This window comes from Haliotis rufescens, unplaced genomic scaffold (genome assembly GCF_023055435.1).
Source record: "Haliotis rufescens isolate VD_foot unplaced genomic scaffold, xgHalRufe1.0.p SCAF_16, whole genome shotgun sequence".
NCBI lineage: Eukaryota > Metazoa > Mollusca > Gastropoda > Lepetellida > Haliotidae > Haliotis > Haliotis rufescens.
In genome coordinates, this window is record NW_025963846.1 from 5,354,091 (window position 1) to 5,374,524 (window position 20,434).

At 42.0% G+C, this 20,434-nt stretch overlaps 1 protein-coding gene across 4 annotated transcripts in view; it reads right to left on the reverse strand.

Annotated features, from left to right (window-relative positions):
- Positions 1-2,115: 2,115 nt before the first annotated feature.
- Positions 2,116-20,434, reverse strand: part of LOC124144227 (constitutive coactivator of PPAR-gamma-like protein 1) — a 45,657-nt gene continuing 27,338 nt past the window's right edge. For 2 of the 4 annotated variants that reach the window (XM_046513529.2, XM_046513525.2), the window contains exons 7-16: positions 18,547-18,641; positions 17,169-17,288; positions 14,236-14,392; positions 13,059-13,323; positions 12,175-12,283; positions 11,081-11,287; positions 8,551-8,782; positions 7,814-8,049; positions 7,085-7,242; positions 2,116-6,043 (exon numbers count right to left, since the gene is read on the reverse strand). In XM_046513529.2, the coding sequence (XP_046369485.1) occupies positions 6,031-6,043; positions 7,085-7,242; positions 7,814-8,049; positions 8,551-8,782; positions 11,081-11,287; positions 12,175-12,283; positions 13,059-13,323; positions 14,236-14,392; positions 17,169-17,288; positions 18,547-18,641 (1,592 nt within the window). In that variant the 3' untranslated portion in view covers positions 2,116-6,030. The remainder of the gene's footprint in view (positions 6,044-7,084; positions 7,243-7,813; positions 8,050-8,550; positions 8,783-11,080; positions 11,288-12,174; positions 12,284-13,058; positions 13,324-14,235; positions 14,393-17,168; positions 17,289-18,546; positions 18,642-20,434) is intronic. The other 2 variants (XM_046513526.2, XM_046513527.2) reach the window with 2 other exon arrangements.

The following is a 20,434-nucleotide window of genomic DNA, read 5'->3' on the forward strand; positions in this document are numbered from 1 at the left end:
CCATTTCACCTCACCTCACCTCACCTAATTGCATTGGATGGTTGGACTCACTGATGGCATGGTGTGTTTCTCATAACATATTCGGGTAGCAGGGTCTTACCTTGACCTAAAAAACTGGGGGTCCAAAGGACCTCTAGTTACAAATTTCACAATCTCATTTAAATCAGATCTTAGTTCTCGCTATCGCCAAAGATCTGAGGACATCCCATTACAGGTCACGTCAGAATGACCTTTTGCGAACTTTGAAACCACTGAAATGACAAACAAGAAGTCGATATCAGTCAATTAGAAAGCAGCTTTCACGAGCTTTACGGCACTCATTTCAACCTGGCGACTTCCATTTCAGACTACGCTTGAAAAGTATGTTGACACAGTTCTCAATTAAAATTTTGAAAACTGAACAAACATTCCAAATGTCTAATATATGGTTGAGAGTGTATGGCAGTGCTTCCCACATACTGTGCAACGCATCCTCCGTTCAAATGTTTATCCCACTGAAGCCAGAGATAGACGATAATTTTGAAAGAATCCGTCGTACAGGCCGTAAGTGTCGTTTGGATTACCCTGTGTTAACGTTTTCGAGGTTGCATGATGAGACAACACATTCAGACTGTCACTTTCATGATCTGGTAAGCGACGCTTTGATTGGTTGGATGAAAGGTCGTTCTGATGTGACCCGTAATGGGATCTCCTCAGATCTTTGTTTAGCGGCAGCAAGAACTCAGATCCGATTTTAATAAGATTGCAAATTTTCGAAGGTTATTGTAGGAAATGAGGGTCCTGTAAAGTCATGAAATGGTGTAGTTACTGTAAGTTGTGTACTAGTATTTCTTGTCAAGAATTTGGTACAATGAATAACGCAAATATATATTTTTTTCTGCCTCCATTCTATGATTTGTGCGTGTAAAACTCTGGGTAGAATGAGGCCGATGCCAGAATGTGTACAACCTTCCATGGGTGCCAAATGTTAGTGTAGTTTGTATGGCCATCTGTCAGTGGTGGATTTTTGAAAAGTCATTGTGGTGGATCACTGATCAACGCCTTGGGTGGTGTTTTTACATGATGGGAAGTTGTGTTTGGATGCTCCTCAACCTATCTCAAGGTGAACTTTCCACCCTCCTTGGGGTATTTTTGGTGCATACATTTGAGTTTGTTGTTGTAGCAGCACCATTGTCTTGTGATAGTTGGAACTTGCATTGATAAAAGTTATCGAACAAAATATTTTGTGTTCATTCTTTGTGATGAGTATTTCTTACTAATCAGAAATCTTTACTCCGATGAGAAATTTCAGTAATATTACACTGTCAGCCTAATGTGTTTTTTTGTTCTTAGACGCCAAACTCCGCAATATTCCATCAGTATTGCGGCTGCCTGATAATAATCAGTGATTAATATTGTGAGAAACGGTCCACGATGTCACCATCAACCAGGTCAGCATGACTGATCACTCGATCCAGTAAATCGTCTCTTACGACCAGCACAGGTTGATGGGGACCAATTCTATCCCAGAATCCCCACAGGGGTGTGAGGAAATCTCAAGAGACACTGGACATAGATCTTACCACTCTGGGGAAACACACAGGCATGGTCATAACTGGTTCAGATTGGAGAAAAAAGTACCATAACCTGCTCATGACAGGTTAACGAAACACACAAGACAAGAGTTGCATAGCGAATTGCAGGACCTTCAATTACTAGGCCATTGGTTACAATGTGTCATGGCTCAACCGGTTGTTTGCTGCTTAAAGCCGCACTCAGCCTTATTGCAGCTGTGACGACAGCCTATAAACAATCACATCTGGACCAGACAATCCAGTGATTGACTCTGTGAGCAAATCACAAAGCCTGAACATCCAATCCATTTGGTTGCCTCGTACAACCACCATAGGTTGCTGGGGACAATTGTAACCCGGAATCCCAGGGGTGTCCTGTCATGCCCAGACTGTAGATCATAGCTCACGCTATTGACTATTTGGGTGCCCGATACAGAGTAGATTATTTACAGGCATAAATTATTTTTCACTTCAACACTGTATTGTGGTGTAAAACATACACAAACTCCTCTCCTGTATGCAAAAGGCGGCAATTCACAGCATCAGCACAAGATAACACTTGTTTTCACCACAAAACAACATTTATTCAGTAACAGACAAAACCGTACCACTGTTTTCGACAACCCTGGGCTAACAGTTCCCTGGCCTGGTCCAAGCCTTTGCCGTTTTTTCTTAAATATTTCACAGATACAGATTTCTAGCTGTAAGGAATCAATAAAATACCTCTATACCGGACCTGTCGGGCAGTCCCTGGCTCAGCCTATGTAGCATGTGTCGGACACATGGACACCCTACCACAGTAGGACAGGGCTTAAGGTTTTGTCAGGGGAGATAATCCTTAAGGTCATTACACCACCGGGTGTTAACTCTTCCTGCTTGTCAGTATCCCGAGGAAACAACGTGGGAGGGAGTTCCTCGAGACAGACAAGGACTGCCCAGAATCTTAGTCCAATAACCTTCAGACAATTCATAAACTTCAAAAAGTGCTCTGCTGTAGTGTACTTTGTTGACTTGGAAGATCTCAGGAAAATCAAACATCACAATATATGCTACAAAGTCCCTAAAGTTACCAGCTTATATCAATATTCTATCTAGGTGAAGCAAAAGTCAAACTTGATACAGTGGAGAGAAAAAATCATGACAATTGAATACAATCTCCTTAAGTTCTTCAATGTAATGTAGTAAGGAAACACCCTTGCATTAACACAAGCCAAACAGTTGTCATAGTTGGGCAAAGAACTGGTTTCTATAGCAACCATACAAGTAACGAGTACGAAGAACTGTTTCAAAGGATACCCCCGTTATTGTTATCAAGAGTGAGTATAAACAAAATGAAATATTTAATATATTTTCCTCATAATCATCATTATTAGCATTATGATTATTCACATATTCCTATAATAATAAAATTCAGAAATACAAACATAATGGCCACACATGCAACATCTGGGACAGGCATTTTAATTGTCACCACTACACGGAAAGTCCAACATTGTGCAATTTGACTTAAAAACAATAATCAGAAAAGCAAGCATGGTTATATGCAAGATCAAATTAGAAACTCACACAATATGTCAAGAAATTAAAAAATATTAGCATCATGGAATTACAGGTTAAGACTTACTCCATTAGGATTATCAGGCAAAAAGACAATCTGACTTGCATCAAAGTTCAACTACAAAGACATTGAAATATTACATCGTACCCTTAATATGTTGTCCTCATCTATTTATCATGCAGTTTAGTCATTTCAATCTTAAAACTTGGATCCATCTCTCTCCTCTTGGTATCCAGAAAAAACCTTGAATCAGGTGGAACAATGACATAACACATTAGGGTACTGAGAAAAATCAATCAATTTAACACAAGAATATATGTAGTTCATGACCAATAGCTAAGTTCACATGCACATTACATTATTCAAATTCCATGATGCTTGAATAATTATTCAAATATTTTCACATTATCTAAGTCCTGGGCTATCTTATTTCCACACTAGGTGTACATAAAGTTACTGTCACAATGAATTCTAGGGCTACAAAGCTTAATGATATAAGTTTGAAAAGATTACAATTCAGAGTATATGGGGTATAGTTTTCATGATGTACTAAAATCCTCGGCATGATACAAGTATCAGCACCCCGATATGTGGTTCAACCTTCACCTTTACTCATTAACATTTTAAAATATTCAACTCGTACATCAATAGTATATCGTGTAAGATATGAAAACACAACTTGAATATTCCAATTATTTTATCGCATAATAAACTTGACATGAGAATAATAAGTTTGAAAAGATCCCCTTTTTCATTCTTAATCCTCTCTAGGGGCACATCTCTGCTTAAAAGACATCTTTCAACAAAAACTAAATTACTTCATCCAAAACCCATTGGAGGCTGGGTCGAGCCTGATTTAGACATCTGAGAGGAGGGCAAGTGTGTTTTCGCCTAGCATTTATCTCTCATTAGACGTCTTATCAAAACATTTTGTCTTGCGACAATCTTACAATTATCTTGTAATTCGAAAGTAGGAAAATCCGCTCCTAACCTTTAGCCCTTGGGCCAGATATCAACAGCAACAAGAATAATCATTCGCGGTGCTCGTCGAGGCACCCGTAGTAAAGATGGTGTTGTGTCTCCGCAGAACAGAAGCTCACCTTACAAGGGACCTTGTGGTCGAGTCTATTCTGGGCAGGCTTACATTTTTCATCAATGTCTTAAGTTTTATAGATTCCTCCATCCCTTCGGAGGCACTGTAGCTTTGTTGGCACGTGGCCGGTGAACTTGCTTCCTTAGTTTAATCTTGTCCATAAGACCTGATCTATGTTTGTATGTTTGTCTCAGTACAGAGCAACTCTGCATGTTTCACGCAATCTTCGAAGTACTAACACATTTCTTTCTCACTTTAATAGACCTAGCAATCACTGTTCCTGTCTGTTGTGGAACACTTTGACCCGATATCTGAGAAAACTGGAAAATTTGAGGACCAACAATAAGATGAAATCTTACACCTTGCTTGCTTGACATAGAGCTGGAATCTTCATTGAAATCATTTCTTGTAGAAATTGTCAAGATAGCATCTGTACCAAGGACACATCAGTGTTGGTGGGTATTGAAAGAAAGAAAACATCTTGAATCAACCTGTCGATAGAGACAAACCTGTATGTTAAGCGTTTGATATTATGAGTTTAACCACGGCTTATGACCAATTTTAACCTGATTTTCTTCAGAGATCAGAGCAATGCCCACATTAACCTTTTCTTTTCCTCTCAGGGAGAAGTCCTTGCATCAACCTGTTGTTCCCTCACACATGGAGAAGTCCTTGCATAAAAAGCATGAAAGGAACATTTCCTTGTGGGGGAACTTCTTTCCTTCTGTTGTCCGTCCTCCTTCGGTAAACACTGCCAGATTGTACAAAAACAAATATGAAATGTACAAAAATAATACATTTCTCTGTATAAAAGTCAGTCAAAAATAAATCCGCATCAGTCACTCCTCTCCATCCATACAGTTGCTTGTCTGTCCACCCCTTGCAAGATTCCATTTGGCGTTCACGCTTCTTACAGCGCTTCCAACATTGGTAAAAATGTAAATGCATATATTGGGCAAAAACACCCAAAAAAAGTTGTCCATAAAGTTGATAGCACTGACTTTCCTGACGATAGTCTCATAGCTGATGACGGTTCGTCAAATGCTGCTGTGACTCAATCGAGCATCGTCACTGTCGCGGCGGCGGCACACTCTTCCTCAATGACTGCTCCGTTTAGAGCACTTGTACAGTGTCCTTCAATGGCCGTGGGTTTCTGTCTGCTTCAGCAGCCAACCATTGGTATGTGGAGATAACCCTCTCCGTAACATGTTCCCGTTACACGAGACAAATAGGTGGTGATGAGGCCACGCTGAATCACAAGTACCCTGATCAGCTGCGACCGGCTTCTCGGCTTCGACAGATGCTTGTGTTTGTGGAGGTACAGGTTTTTATCAATAAGAGTCAAATTCATCATAAAAATTCAATATAACATAACAACAGAAATATAAAGTAACAATTACTGAACTTGACTCAGATTGAGGCTATGGTCTTGTCAGACTGAGAACTTTCTCAACAAGCCATCAGAACGTCTTCACACTGATCATCTCAGATTCCAAGAAAATACTTTCCATTTCAAATTCATTTCTTTGAGAATCAATATAACTACAGATGGCTTGTCAGTTTCCTGGTCAGACAAGACAGAAGGTAGCTCCACAAATACCGGCCGTCGTAGGGGTTGGGGGTTTGGGAAAGAAAAGACTGTTTGGGCAGTGTTGTTAGGCTGGGGTATAGATCGCAGTGTCGCCAGGCGGTTCAAGAGGCAGCAGGTCAGCTTCAGTGGTTTTATTGTCCTGCTTGGTGGTGTGAGCAGTGTGGGACGAACTGGCTGCCATGGTAACATCGTCCCTGCCACTGCAACCTCCTGGCGTCCCCATGGTGGAAAGTGACTAATCCACATATCTGAAAGGACAAAACAAACTGAAACTAATCTATCAACAGAAAAAGAGAGAGTGAGAGAGAGAGAGTGAGAGAGAGTGAGAGAGAGAGAGAGAGAGGACAGTTCAACACCTTTTTTAACAGTATTTCAGGCATGTCAAGGCATGTCCGCTTGAGGTGGGAGAAATGTCTGAATGATGCAGGTCTTAAGGCGTTTACCACTTCAGTGAAACCCACAAGCATGGGTATGGTGCTGACAAAACTAGAAACAAACAGGGTGAATCTGGGATTCAAACCCACAATGATTGTAGGCATCGTTCACAAGGCTACACATGGGTTCTTCTGCTGCCACAGTTGACCACAGGGACCTCGAACAGGTCCTGATCTGCAGCCACAGCGGACTACAGGGTCTTTAGACACTTTTTTAATTTGATATCAGACCTTACGCAAACCCATATCAATTTCTGGAAAGATTCTTCTATTACATGAAATACATTGATATCTTACTGCCATCAGAGCAACAAGTAGAATGTATTTCGCAGGGTCCACATGTACAAAGCCATCTTACAAAAGCAGGACTTTGTCGCTTAGTCGTGTTAGTGCAAGTACCTATCTTTATGCACCGCAGGAATAATCTATTAATGCATTGATCAGTTATTTATTTTACAACAGGGATGCTCAAGACTGAGTGAGTGAGTGAGTGAGTGAGTGAGTGAGTGAGTGCGTGAGGTTTGCTGCCGCTTGTAGCAATATTGCAGCACAATCAGGGCAGGGGAACCACACTAATGGGCTTCACACCTTGTCATCTACGAGGGGAATCGAAACTAGGCCTTCAGTGTGACGAGCTAATGCCTTATCCACTTGGCAAGCCTACTGCCCCGAAAAGATGTGAAGGAGGGTTTCATCATAATGTCAGCTACAAAGGACAGTTATCAAGGACAGAGGCCTTTTTCTCCCCAAACTGCCAATACACTTACACTTACACACACACACACACACACACACTTACACACACACACATTTCCTTCCCATACACACAACAGCTCCGTTGCCCACAACACTCACCCCGAGGAGTCAACAGTTACTCCTCTTCCACGCCCCGGCCCTGGCATCGTCATGGGTTTCCCAGCACGCCCACGCCCACTGATGCGGGGTCGGACCCGGAGGGGTGCACGGCGGACTGCTCGGAAACCACGGCCTGTGCCCCGTGCAGCATACATACCCTGAAACAGAAGCAAGCATCTTGCTGAACTGCTCTACAGGTCTACCGTTACTAACCTCCTAGCTCAACAAAATATGGTCCAACATTCCCAACAAGTTTCAAAAAGAGTTTCCCAATGAGCAATGTTTCAAACTGCGTCATTTGTATTCTAGAAGTTTATGATTAATAACAAAACAAATAACTTTATGGATAATAACTTCTAGATTACTGCATTTATCAACGTTTTGATGTAGATTTGTATTCTAGAAGTTGATGATTATTAACAAAACACATAACTTTATGGATAATAACTTCTAGATTACTGCATTAAGCAACGTTTTGATGTAGATTATTACTCCAGCTTGATAACAGAGTAAGAATCTACATCGAAACATCATTAAAAGCAATAAACCAGTTGTTACCCATAAAGTTAAAAGTTTTCTTATGTGATGTTTTGGTAAAAAAATGTCTGGTTTAGTTTGGCACCATATAATAAATGGAACACATATGGGAACACACTAAAAGGCGAACATATGTACTGACATATTTTTACATTATATTTACGAAACAAAACTACAAAATAAATGTCTCACCGGTCTGTACGTGGGTCTGAGGCCACGCCCCATACTGTAAAGGGCTGGACTGCGGCCTCTGATAGGTCTGCTTGGGAGGTAGCCCCGCCCTGGCATGCCGCGGCGGCCCACAGACATGACCTGAGGACTCATGCCACCCCGACCCCCGCGTCCAGCTGACAGGTTCGGACCCCAGCTGCCCACCACAACTCCAGCAATCTCTAACTGGCCTCCTCGGGAATCTATTGGTGAACGGCCTGCAGGCAAAAAGAAAATATTAAGTTTCATCGACATTGATTTTCCTTTTAACTGACAGGTCGGATTGCTCAAAACTTTACTAAGACTATCTTCAAGGTCAAGTATCAACTACAGCGGTTTGCTCTCCGACAAATTTAACAGCTTATTTTTCGTCAATAATTGCTCATGGTTTCATACTATCATTAAGGTGGATTAGAATGCAATGATGTACATTAGTCAGTGAATGTAGGGAATTTAAGCAACGTCTTCTCAACGACTGCTCATCTCCCCATTATATTTTTGGGTCCATAAAAGGACGACACACAAATACAACATTACTTGAATAATTAGTAGGACTGCTAAGAGAGAACAGGGAGAAACTATTAAGATGAACAAAGGTGGTATATTAATTCATCATGCAAGAATGTGGCTACGCATACTCAACTAAATGAAAATGTGGATAAAAGAATAAAAAGAAAGAAAAGCCAACTAAACCCGGGAGGATGGCTAAGTGATATCACCATTACCAAGGATGCCTCTTCCTCTGCCCTTCTGAGACTGTGGGCCCGCCCCGTGGGGCGGGGCACCACGCCCACCTGGTCTGTATGCCATGTGGCCTGGGTGGCCTGGGTAAGGGGGGAAGGGGTAGTGGGCATACATTGCTGCATTTGGCAGCAGGGGCTTGGCAAACTCTACTCTCAGGTTCTCCATGATGGCTTGCCGCATCCTCTCGACTCGGAGCACCTGGTCCACCTGAAACACCACAATGTGAAGGTCATCAACTCGCTCTGCTTGCCTCTGCCCCAGTTTGAATCAAGGAAGAATATTAACTCTTTCAACACCGTAGGCCGGTTATCCGGCCAAGAAGCATCGAGTCCCCAGACATTGCAGGCCGGTTATCCGGCCAAGCCTTAGTCACGTCAAAATAGTATATATTTTTATGGACCTACCTGTAATGTCATTCATTTATTAAATCTATCACATTTCACAATGTCTGAAATACATATTCCATTTCAATTTAACATTTTTTATCGTTAAATTAAAAAATTATTCACTATTTCTCGCGATGTTATTGAAAATAAAATTCTCAGACACACATTTCGACAACGGGTCCACATCGAACACGTCAAAGAGGAAAATAAAGACGTTTTAAACAAATCTTTAAATATATTATACAAAGTAATAAATAAAATCAACAAAAATATATCTAAAAGTAATCAAACTTACATCTAAGTTATTATTTCCATCTTTTCGTGCGATCGCGTGTAATGTAAGTCAAATGACATCTCGGCTTTCGTCGCCTTGAATTCTCGGCTCGGACACGATGTTTAATGCAAAAATATATGCATGAAAAATCTTTGTCACAGCTCGTAACCTAGCACGATACATTCACGAAGTTCCATATTTTTAATATATATCGTGATTTCTTGCTCAAAACGTTCAGAATAACACAATTTAACAAAATTCTTTCGCAAACTTCTGTAATTTATCGAACACGAGCTTGGTATCACAGCTGTAATTTGATTGGCTGCCTTAGGTCACGTGCTCAAAATTGACCAATCACGAAACTTGTAGCAGATTTCAGCAAGAAAGCGTCATTAGAAACCAATTTTAATCCAATGAAATCGCTTGTTATAACTACGAAAAAAAACCAGTCGATGTTACGAGCGTGTAGATGAAGGAATAAGCTTTCCAGCGATGTGTCATATGCCATTCTTCGACGAACGTGTTATTCATACGAAACCTCGAAAACGGGGGTATTTCTTCATTTTACTGAGCGGACAGTCGCTGTTATCGGGAAATGGGTGATGACAGAAACTATTTATAATTCTTTTTAAAATGATTTTCCAATTACGTAAACAATGAAAATAAAACAGAAATAGGTACGTGGATATTATGAAATCATATATTTGCTGAAAATCGTCAAGTTTTCGCTTCCTTGGTCCTTAATCTGGATGTTAACAACGTGTTAGCTTACATTTTTTATTTACAACGAATTTAATTAAGTTGTAAATGCATTATTTTAAATAATTTGAAAAATATAACTTTCATATTTATAAACCATAGGATCAGACCTTTCAAATGGTGTATAACATGTAGTAGCAAATATATTTTACAAGCAGGTATTTTCTTTGATAAATGTTGGCTTCATCTATCACACAAGAGTCTCTGGGAACTCGGTGTCCCAGCAGTAAACACTTCTGGTTGACTGGTGTTGAAAGAGTTAACATCATCCAAGTATTTTTCTCAAACACATACTTGACACACTTCAGGAAAATGGATTTGATTAGCTATTGCTTGCTTACGATTCCTCCCACGGCAGGTGAGTAACAGTATCCACTGATGGTTCAGTTCCAGGAATAAGCATGAGGTACTATTCCAGGAGGGATTACTCCAGGCGGGGACTGAATGTGACCTATTGCTTCAGAAGTCATTTGGAAGTATTTGACATTACCTTGGAATTTGCAGTTTCACATTTATTTCTAGTTATATTACAGTACATGTTTCCCATGGCACGTCATGTCTGATACTGCAAATATGAAATATTTAAATATCTGCACAAAATTAGCAAAACTATAAACTGACCCACTGAAACAATTTTGTGACAAAAAAAAACAAAAAACACAATGTGGTATATAAATTAAAAACGCAAAAAGGGAGCTGGACTCACAAATGCCCCTGACCTTGACACATTATGAAAACGCACCATGGAATTGGGGAAATATTTTTGACCAAACCAACAGAAAACAAAGAAATTGGTATGTGGTAGTGAGGCCAGAATGCATGTAACGTTGCAAAAAATGGTGTCTGAGTTTGAATCCTCATTCATGTTGTCATACCTAGACATCAGCTTCCAGTCACTTGATACTTATCATGAGTCAAAACACACTTTGCATTTCGAAAGTGTTTCAGTTTAAACGTTCAAGTCTGGACTCACAAAAGTCTTTGCTAGAAAGTTTGCTAAGTTAATAAGTGCACAAGTCTGGAAGTCTCCAGGTTGTGCTTGATGATAACCTTCACCAGCACATAAGAACAAACCCGCCGTCTCACCTGTCCGTCGCACATGTCAATGAGTGGAGTGTTGTTGTTGGCCTTGAGAAGTTTGAAGTGGAAGAGTTTCCCGTCAAAGAACAGCCAGGGACAGCACATGGTCCAGGGAATGGGGGCGCCGCACACGTCATTGGCAAAGATGGCTGTCTCCACGCCAGCCATGAAGAGCGAGGCAAGCTGGGCTCCCCGGGGCTGGATGGTGGGGAGCTGAAGAATGAACACATCCATATAGAACAATTTGTTGTTTAATGCCGAACTCAGCAATATTCCAGCCAAACAACAGAGGCCTGTAAATAAGCAAGTCCCGACCAGACAAACCTGTAATTGATATGGGCAATGATCCACGCCGTCGAGTAAGATGAAAGCAATCAGGGTCAGCAAGTCTGACCATTGTCCAATCCACTAAATAGCCTCTTACGACCTGTAATTCTAACACTGAATCCACATGGTGGAACATTACCTTCGCTCACAGGGGTTATTATTAATCAGTATCACGATACCTGTGTTAACTGGTGAAATATTTAAGATTGATCCCCTGGTCATATAACTGGAATATTGCTGAGTACGGCGTTACACGGCAAACAAAACAAACAATGTAAATAAAATTTTCCAATTGGGTAACTAGTTTGAGATCTTGTTTATTTCCTTGTTACTATCACTAAGTTTTGGTTTGGTTTGGTTTGTTGTTAAACGCCGGACTCAGCAATATTCCAGCTATATGACAGCGGTCTGTAAATAATCGAGGCTGGACCAGACAATCCAGTGATTAATATCATGAGCATCCATCCACGCAATTGGGATCGATGACATGCATCAACCAAGTCAGCGAGCCTGACCACCCGATCCTGTTAGTCGCCTTTTACGACAAGCATAGTCACCTTTTACGGCAAGCATGGGTTGCTGAAGACCTATTCTACGCCGGAATCTTCACGGTACACTATCACTAAGTATGCATCGAGATAATGTCGTCATGATACTGATTGTATCATACAAAGATCATCTGGGCTTACTACTTTACTCCCAAACCATAAGTCCAAAAGACGTTGTGGACAAGTTGGATATTTAACTGTGTCCACCCATGAATGGTGTCTCACCTTGAGGTCCTGCATGGTCTGCACATCGTGGAGCAATGGAGAGACGGCCATTGCCAGGAATGCATCTAGCTCCTGTCGCTGGAGAACTCGACCGAACTGGAGGGTGTATCTATAAAAAGCACGACAAAATATATGTATCCCTAAAAGAGTGAGTCACTTAGGTTTAAGGCTTAAAACAAAAGCATTGGTTCTCAGGCAATGACTTTTGAAAATATAGTGCATGGTGGGCGGTAGTTGTTTGTTTTAGCGTGTTCAAACTAGTATGTAACCAAATAAGCAGTTGTGTACTATCAACCTGGGAAAGGGCCTCCCTACATAATCAAACATACAAACTCCTATTGCTGCCATGAAAATAACACCAGATGCGCAGTAAAGCAGTTCACAAAATACTTCACATGTAAAGGGAAGTAACTCTGATATATTGGATCACATTGTTTTTAAGCATTAGGATTTTTTTTTTGAAAATGGAAATAAAAACGAAATGTGCAGCAGACTTTATGATGATGTGTGATGTGCTTGAGAACCAAGACTTTTTTTTATAGCCTAAATGAACCCTTCGCCTGCTGTATCAACATCATACATAATAGGCCTCTAATTGTCTATCACATGCCTTATGGATTTATTAAATAAATATAAACAAGAAAAAAAATCACAAGTTTTTATAGAGTCTGATCAAACGATTTTCCAAGTGAATGAAATGAAAACTTTAATAAATGTTTTCTTTTCATTGAGAAACATGGTTACCTCCCTTCCAACCCTGACGAACTTAGAAATATTTTTGTCATAACTGGAATAACATCAACTGTGGTAAGAAATCCCATTCCATATTTGTTAAGTTTCCTTACAGTACAATGTATGTCTACATGTCATTAGTTGTGTCATACCTGAGAACACAGCACATGATGAGGAGGTGCTGTGGTACATAGTTGGTGTTAAGCATCAAGGGGGAGTCACTCTGCATGCAGGTGAGGAAGGCGCGGAGTCTGCGGTTCTTATCGTCGGCTTGTTGGCCCAACCACATGCGCTCGATGCTTGGTGTCTTCCATTCCACAGGCTTTGCTATAACAATCTCAAATGATGGTCGGTTGGTGCCTCGACGGACGATCCATTCCTTTACTAACACATCGAAGGATCTTGGGGGTGCCTCACCTGTGATAAGATTACGAGGGAGAGATGTGGAAAAGATTTGCGCAACAGTCAAGAGATTCGCTGCAGTACATAACCTCAAACTTTTCTCAAGAATCATCAATACTTCATAGGTTCGTACACATGACATTCCTCCATCACGTGTCAATTAGGACAGAATGAGGTGTAGCAGTGACAAGTCTACTGAAGACAAGGAACGAACAGAGGCCGTGCATAACTCATGGAAGTCAAATGTGTCCTTCTCTTACTGAACATGCAAACCTACATTAGAGCCCTACATTTGCCTGCTACATACACAATAAGCAAAGCAGAGCAGAGCAAATGTGTGCATGTGTGTGTATCATTGGTGATGTTGGAACAAAATGTTTACTTAATGAATTGATGATGTTTCTCACAGGAAAAATATTTTATAGTCAGTGGAAATCACAAAAACTAAACCAAACACTCTGGAGGGGTTCCCCAGTGCCATAAGAAGGTATGGAAGAGATCCCCAGTGCCGTAAGTGGGAGAATTTTTAAGAACTTCCCTACTGCCCTAAGTATGAGTTCTGTGATGAAGGTCCCCACTGCTAAGTTGGAGCTCTCTGGAGAAGTATCCCACTGCTAAGTTGGAGCTCTCTGGAGAAGTACCCCACTGCTAAGTTGGAGCTCTCTGGAGAAGTACCCCACTGATAACTTGGAGCTCTCTGGAGAAGTATCCCACTGCTAAGTTGGAGCTCTCTGGAGAAGTATCCCACCGCTAAGTTGGAGCTTTCTGGAGAAGTATCCCAATGCTAAGTCGGAGCTCTCTGGAGAAGTACCCCACTGCTAAGTTGGAGCTCTCTGGAGAAGTACCCCACTGCTAAGTTGGAGTTGTCTGGCCAAGATGGCCATTGCCTAAGTTAGATCTCTGTGGATCAACATTTACAGCACTCACCCTGTTCCTTGCTTTGGTTTTCATGGATGATCTTGAGTTTGTTAAGATTGAATAGAACAGAGTACACAGTCTGTCTTATGGGGCGGTAGAGGTCGATGTAGGACGGCAGCTCACGGTTGGTGTCGTCCTCGAGGATCACAGGCAGCTTGATTTCACACTGCAACAAGGAAAAATCCACCGACTGACATCACTTTCATCATGAGAAATACATGAAATACCCTGGACCTGCTCCCTCCCATTGCTTCATTTCTCAAGTGTTGTCTCCATCAGTCAGTTGCCAACTGAATTTTTCTTACACATAATAAATGAAGATTCGCTGGATAATCGAGGATGATGACTTTGCTCAGTGATTCTTGCAGGTGACCATGTTAATTACCAGCAAACCCAGTGGGAAGTCTTATAATAAGAAACATTGGCAAACTGTGCAACTAGGTATTTGTTTTGCATTAGATCATAGTACAATATCAATATCCTCAGCTAAATCCACACCACTGTTTAACAAGATTGGGCTTCTGTTTCACCCTCATTTGCAACAATTGTACCCACTCTGGCTTCTGTTTCTGCCCTCTCTGGCTACTGCTTCCCCATGTTCTGGCTACTGTTTCCCATGTTCTGGCTACTGCTTCCCATGTTCTGGCTACTGCTTCCCATGTTCTGGCTACTGCTTCCCCATGTTCTGGCTACTGCTTCCAAAGTTCTGGCTACTGCTTCACCATGTTCTGGCTACATTTCCCATGTTCTGGCTACTGTTTCCATGTCCTGGCTACTGTTTCACCTGTTCTGGCTACATTTCCCATGTTCTGGCTACTGCTTCCCCATGTCCTGGCTACTGTTTCACCTGTTCTGGCTACATTTCCCATGTTCTGGCTACTGCTTCCCATGTTCTGGCTACTGCTTCCCCATGTTCTGGCTACTGTTTCCATGTCCTGGCTACTGTTTCCCATGTTCTGGCTACTGCTTCCCCATGTCCTGGCTACTGTTTCACCTGTTCTGGCTACATTTCCCATGTTCTGGCTACTGCTTCCCATGTTCTGGCTACTGCTTCCCCATGTTCCGGCTACTGTTTCCATGTCCTGGCTACTGTTTCCCATGTTCTGGCTACTGCTTCCCCATGTTCTGGCTACTGTTTCCATGTCCTGGCTACTGTTTCACCTGTTCTGGCTACTTTTTCACCTGTTCTGGCTACTTTTATGCCTTTCAGGCTACTTTTTCACCTGTTCTGACTACTTTTTCACCTGTTCTGGCTACATTTCCCATGTTCTGGCTACTGCTTCCCATGTTCTGGCTACTGCTTCCCATGTTCTGGCTACTGCTTCCCCATGTTCTGGCTACTGCTTCCAAAGTTCTGGCTACTGCTTCACCATGTTCTGGCTACATTTCCCATGTTCTGGCTACTGTTTCCATGTCCTGGCTACTGTTTCACCTGTTCTGGCTACATTTCCCATGTTCTGGCTACTGCTTCCCATGTTCTGGCTACTGCTTCCCCATGTTCTGGCTACTGTTTCCATGTCCTGGCTACTGTTTCCCATGTTCTGGCTACTGCTTCCCCATGTTCTGGCTACTGTTTCCATGTCCTGGCTACTGTTTCACCTGTTCTGGCTACTTTTTCACCTGTTCTGGCTACTTTTTCACCTGTTCTGACTACTGTTTCACCTGTTCTGGCTACTTTGTCACCTGTACTGGCTACTTTTTCACCTGTTCTGGCTACTTTGTCACCTGTACTGGCTACTTTTTCACCTGTTCTGGCTACTGTTTCACCTGTTCTGGCTACTTTGTCACCTGTACTGGCTACTTTGTCACCTGTACTGGCTACTGTACTGGCTACTTTGTCAACTGTACTGGCTACTTTGTCACCTGTACTGGCTACTTTGTCAACTGTACTGGCTACTTTGTCAACTGTACTGGCTACTTTGTCAACTGTACTGGCTACTTTGTCAACTGTACTGGCTACTTTGTCACCTGTACTGGCTACTTTGTCACCTGTACTGGCTACTTTGTCACCTGTACTGGCTACTTTGTCAACTGTACTGGCTACTTTGTCACCTGTTCTGGCTACTTTGTCACCTGTACTGGCTACTTTTTCACCTGTACTGGCTACTTTGTCACCTGTACTGGCTACTTTGTCACCTGTACTGGCTACTTTGTCACCTGTACTGGCTACTTTGTCACCTGTACTGGCTACTTTGTCACCTGTACTGGCTACTTTGTCACCTGTACTGGCTACTTTGTCACCTGTACTGGCTACTTTGTCAACTGTACTGGCTACTTTGTCAACTGTACTGGCTACTTTTTCACCTGTACTGGCTACTTTGTCAACTGTACTGGCTACTTTGTCACCTGTACTGGCTACTTTTTCACCTGTACTGGCTACTTTGTCAACTGTACTGGCTACTTTGTCACCTGTACTGGCTACTTTGTCAACTGTACTGGCTACTTTTTCAACTGTACTGGCTACTTTGTCAACTGTACTGGCTACTTTTTCACCTGTACTGGCTACTTTTTCAACTGTACTGGCTACTTTGTCAACTGTACTGGCTACTTTTTCAACTGTACTGGCTACTTTGTCAACTGTACTGGCTACTTTTTCACCTGTTCTGGCTACTTTTATGCCTTTCAGGCTACTTTTTCACCTGTACTGGCTAGCTGTGGTTTCACTCATTCAGAATACTGCTTCACCTGCTCAAGCTACAGTTCCACCGATTGTGGCTACTGTCTCAACCAGGCAGGCTACAATTTTTTCTTTGGGCTACTGTTCCTTTTGCATGCATTCCTGTTTCATGTGCTCAAGCTGCCGTAACAGCTAGTGGGCTACAACTCCTTTCACACCAGCTACTGTTGCACGTACTCTGGCTACTCTTTTCATTCTCTCAAGCACTCTAACTAGTGTTGTCCTTGGCCTACTTCAGTTTTGCTCCAGGTACTGTGCAACTCACTTGTGTAAGTAGCTGGTATATCCAGGAAGACATCAGCCCTTTCTGATGGCGCTCACTGGCAATACGGACGATCTCTGGTGTCACAGGGGGGCCCTTGTTATCAACATCATTTGTTCGTCCCTGAAGAAAAATATCAGCATATGAGACTTCATTCATCATCATTGGAATTACAGAAACACAATTTGATCAAAATCTTCCCCAGCCATAAAGGTGTGTCATTCGGATTCTGGATGTCTTTCCTTAGTGAGTTAGTTTGGTCTTACACAGACTTTAGCAATATTCCTGCAATATCATGGCAACCATTGTACCAGAGTGGGGAACCGGGCCTTCCTTGTGGCAAGCGAACACTTGAAGCACTGGGACTCCCTTCTTTCACTATCCCATAACATTCCTAAGTCGTGCTGCAACACCAACCATCCTTAACATTTAGTCTAGTATCAATAACTGTTCCCCCTGACCATGCTAAGCTGGACCATGCCATCCAGGGCACAGACAAGTAAATTGATCCATCAAAACTTTCTATCATATATCATCAAGAGCCCTTCGACATCCAAGCCCTTCGAAACAACTCAAACTTGAAGTTACCATTTTTGGCTATACACCCTATCTGTGCCGAGATCAACCCAGGGCTCCTCCCTATGTGATATTGCTACTACCATGTGGAATGTACCTTGTTTGGCCACACACCCTCTCGCCTGAGACAAAGAGTTGACATACCCCCCCACCCCCCCCTACCCCCGTTGTCTGGTGCAATTCGGATATGGTGTTGGCTACATACTCCACTTTTGGTTCATTGCCAATGGATACCTTCAGTTTAGCGAAGAAAGAAATAATGCTATTCAGTATTTTTCCATACCCCATATTATCAAGGCACCAGTTCACCACTTGACTAATCTGTATAGCAAGTTTCATCCAGAAATATGCAATGGTTTTTGAGTTCTGCCCAGAAACGAGCACTAGCCTCATTTTCAGTAAATCCAACTTGTCATTGTGAAGCATAAATAAAAAAAAACCACACACACACAAAAAAATCATTTAAAGGCACCAGTTCATGCAAGAATGATCAGTATAGCAAGTTTCATCGCGAAACATTTAACGGTTTGGGAGTTCTGCTCTGGAAACCATCACTACTCTCATTTGCAGTACAAGTCCAACTTGTCTTCATGAAAGAAAAAAACTAAACATTACAAAATACAAAACTAAAAATCCCAAATCATCAAAAGGCACCAGTTCACCACTAGACTGGCATGTATAGCAAGTTTCGACAAGAAATATTCAACGGTTTAGGAGATCCCCTCCGGAAACGGAAACCGAGCAGCTTGACGGGCACCCATGGTGAACCACTCAATGCTTGTAGGTGTAAGTATGGGGAATGTACCTTGTTTGGCCACCCTCCTTCTGGGCTGAGTCGACAGGTGGGGCTAGAGCCACTGCTGGAGGAAGACGAACCCAACTTGTCGTTGCTGTCTACACCTGTGTCAGAAACACTCAATAAAAGTACAGTTGAAACTTGTTGACCTGCACAGGGAGGTTTCTGTCCACTCCCCGGTTAGTTCTGATGGGTCCCTCAGTCCCATCCTAGGCAGAGCTAGTGTGTTGGGGACCCACTTCCAACATAACAACTGACCATTTGTTCTGGTGAAACGACATGTCTTTTCTGGCCGTGTAAACTTAACAGTACAATTATTCTATAAACTAAAAATATATTTTCAGTTGATTTTACCAAAATTAAAGACAAAATGATTTAAATAGATCAAGAAACGACAGTATATTTATCATGGTGACGAAAAGCTACTTTCCACAGGAAGCAGAAAGAAGCGGGTCAATTTCTTTAAAATTCATAAGACACTAATGATCAAGAATAGGAGATAAAAAGTGGCATGCTCAAAAACTGAATTCAACTACAAAAGCATGCTCTTATATAAAAGATGAATCAAAACAGTGGGTGGATGCAGGGATCAGCATTGAAGGCAAATAGAGTGAGTGAGTGAGTGAGTGAGTGAGTGAGTGAGTGAGTGAGTGAGTGAGTGAGTGAGTGAGTGAGTGAGTGAGTGAGTGAGTGAGTGAGTGAGTGAGTGAGGTTTTACACCACAATCAGCAGTATTGCAGCCATATCAGGGTAAGTAACCTAGACCAGGCCAGACAGGTGATGGCAGCACAGATCCGCTGCTAGGATACAATGTTACACAACCAACCAGATCCCCAATGTGGACGGTTTTTCTGCTCAGATGTTGCCATGGAATTTGGGACAAAACTCAACTGACAAAAAGACAAAATAAACAGCAAAACAACCTTGAAACCAGGCAACTTTCCTTCACAGCTCCATCAAAAGTAACCTAACAGATTTACTAGCCCAGATAGCGATAACAAAGGGAGACATCCACTATAAAGTTTACCGGGGTCGACACCATACGCCATATACAACTAGTCCAAACTTCCATTTCGAACTAGTGGATAAACAAAATAACAAGATTTGGGGAGTATACAACTAGACCCTCCAGATTTTAAACAAGTCCCAGACTAGTGGCGTGTTGTATACTGCAAAGTCTGAAATTCTACTATCCCCAGACAAACTAGCGGACACACGTGAAGTTGCATCCTCCCAAAATTCAAAGGACCGGTCACTGATTACAACGTAAAAACAGCCTACTCCTCCTCGACGTCCTTCCTCTGCACAGGACACAGGCATCGAGAGAACCAGGTGTATCTGTAGTCAGTGCATGTTCCGGTAGATGGTGCATTTACTTCATCACTTGTTTGGTGTACTGTGGAGCTATGAAGAGCCTGGCTTTCTAGGACGTCAAACAATATGCCAAAAAAATGGAATCTCACACTCGCACACACTTAGACACAGACACACATATGCATTATATGCCTATGCAGAGCGGAATACATTAATTAGTCAAGAATAATCCATTTACTGAAGATTAAGTCATTGAACATTGCTTACTTTTACATCAGCATAACTTCTTAAAAGGTTCAAGAATAGACATTGTCCTTATCAGAAGTATTCGCAAAGCGACTTGGACAAGGATCACGATGAAGAATCCCACTTTTCCCTCGAGCCTCACATTACACAAACAACTTTAGCCTTTACGATAATTGCCATGACAACAACTGTCTGCATGAGGAACTACAGATGGTTAGGATGGAAGACAAACTGTATGAGGAACAGTGAAGGTTATGTACAAGCAGCAGTCTGAGAACTGTACCAGCCGTCCTGTCCCACTTGGGGAAACAAGCTTACTATTCCCATTGTGTCAACT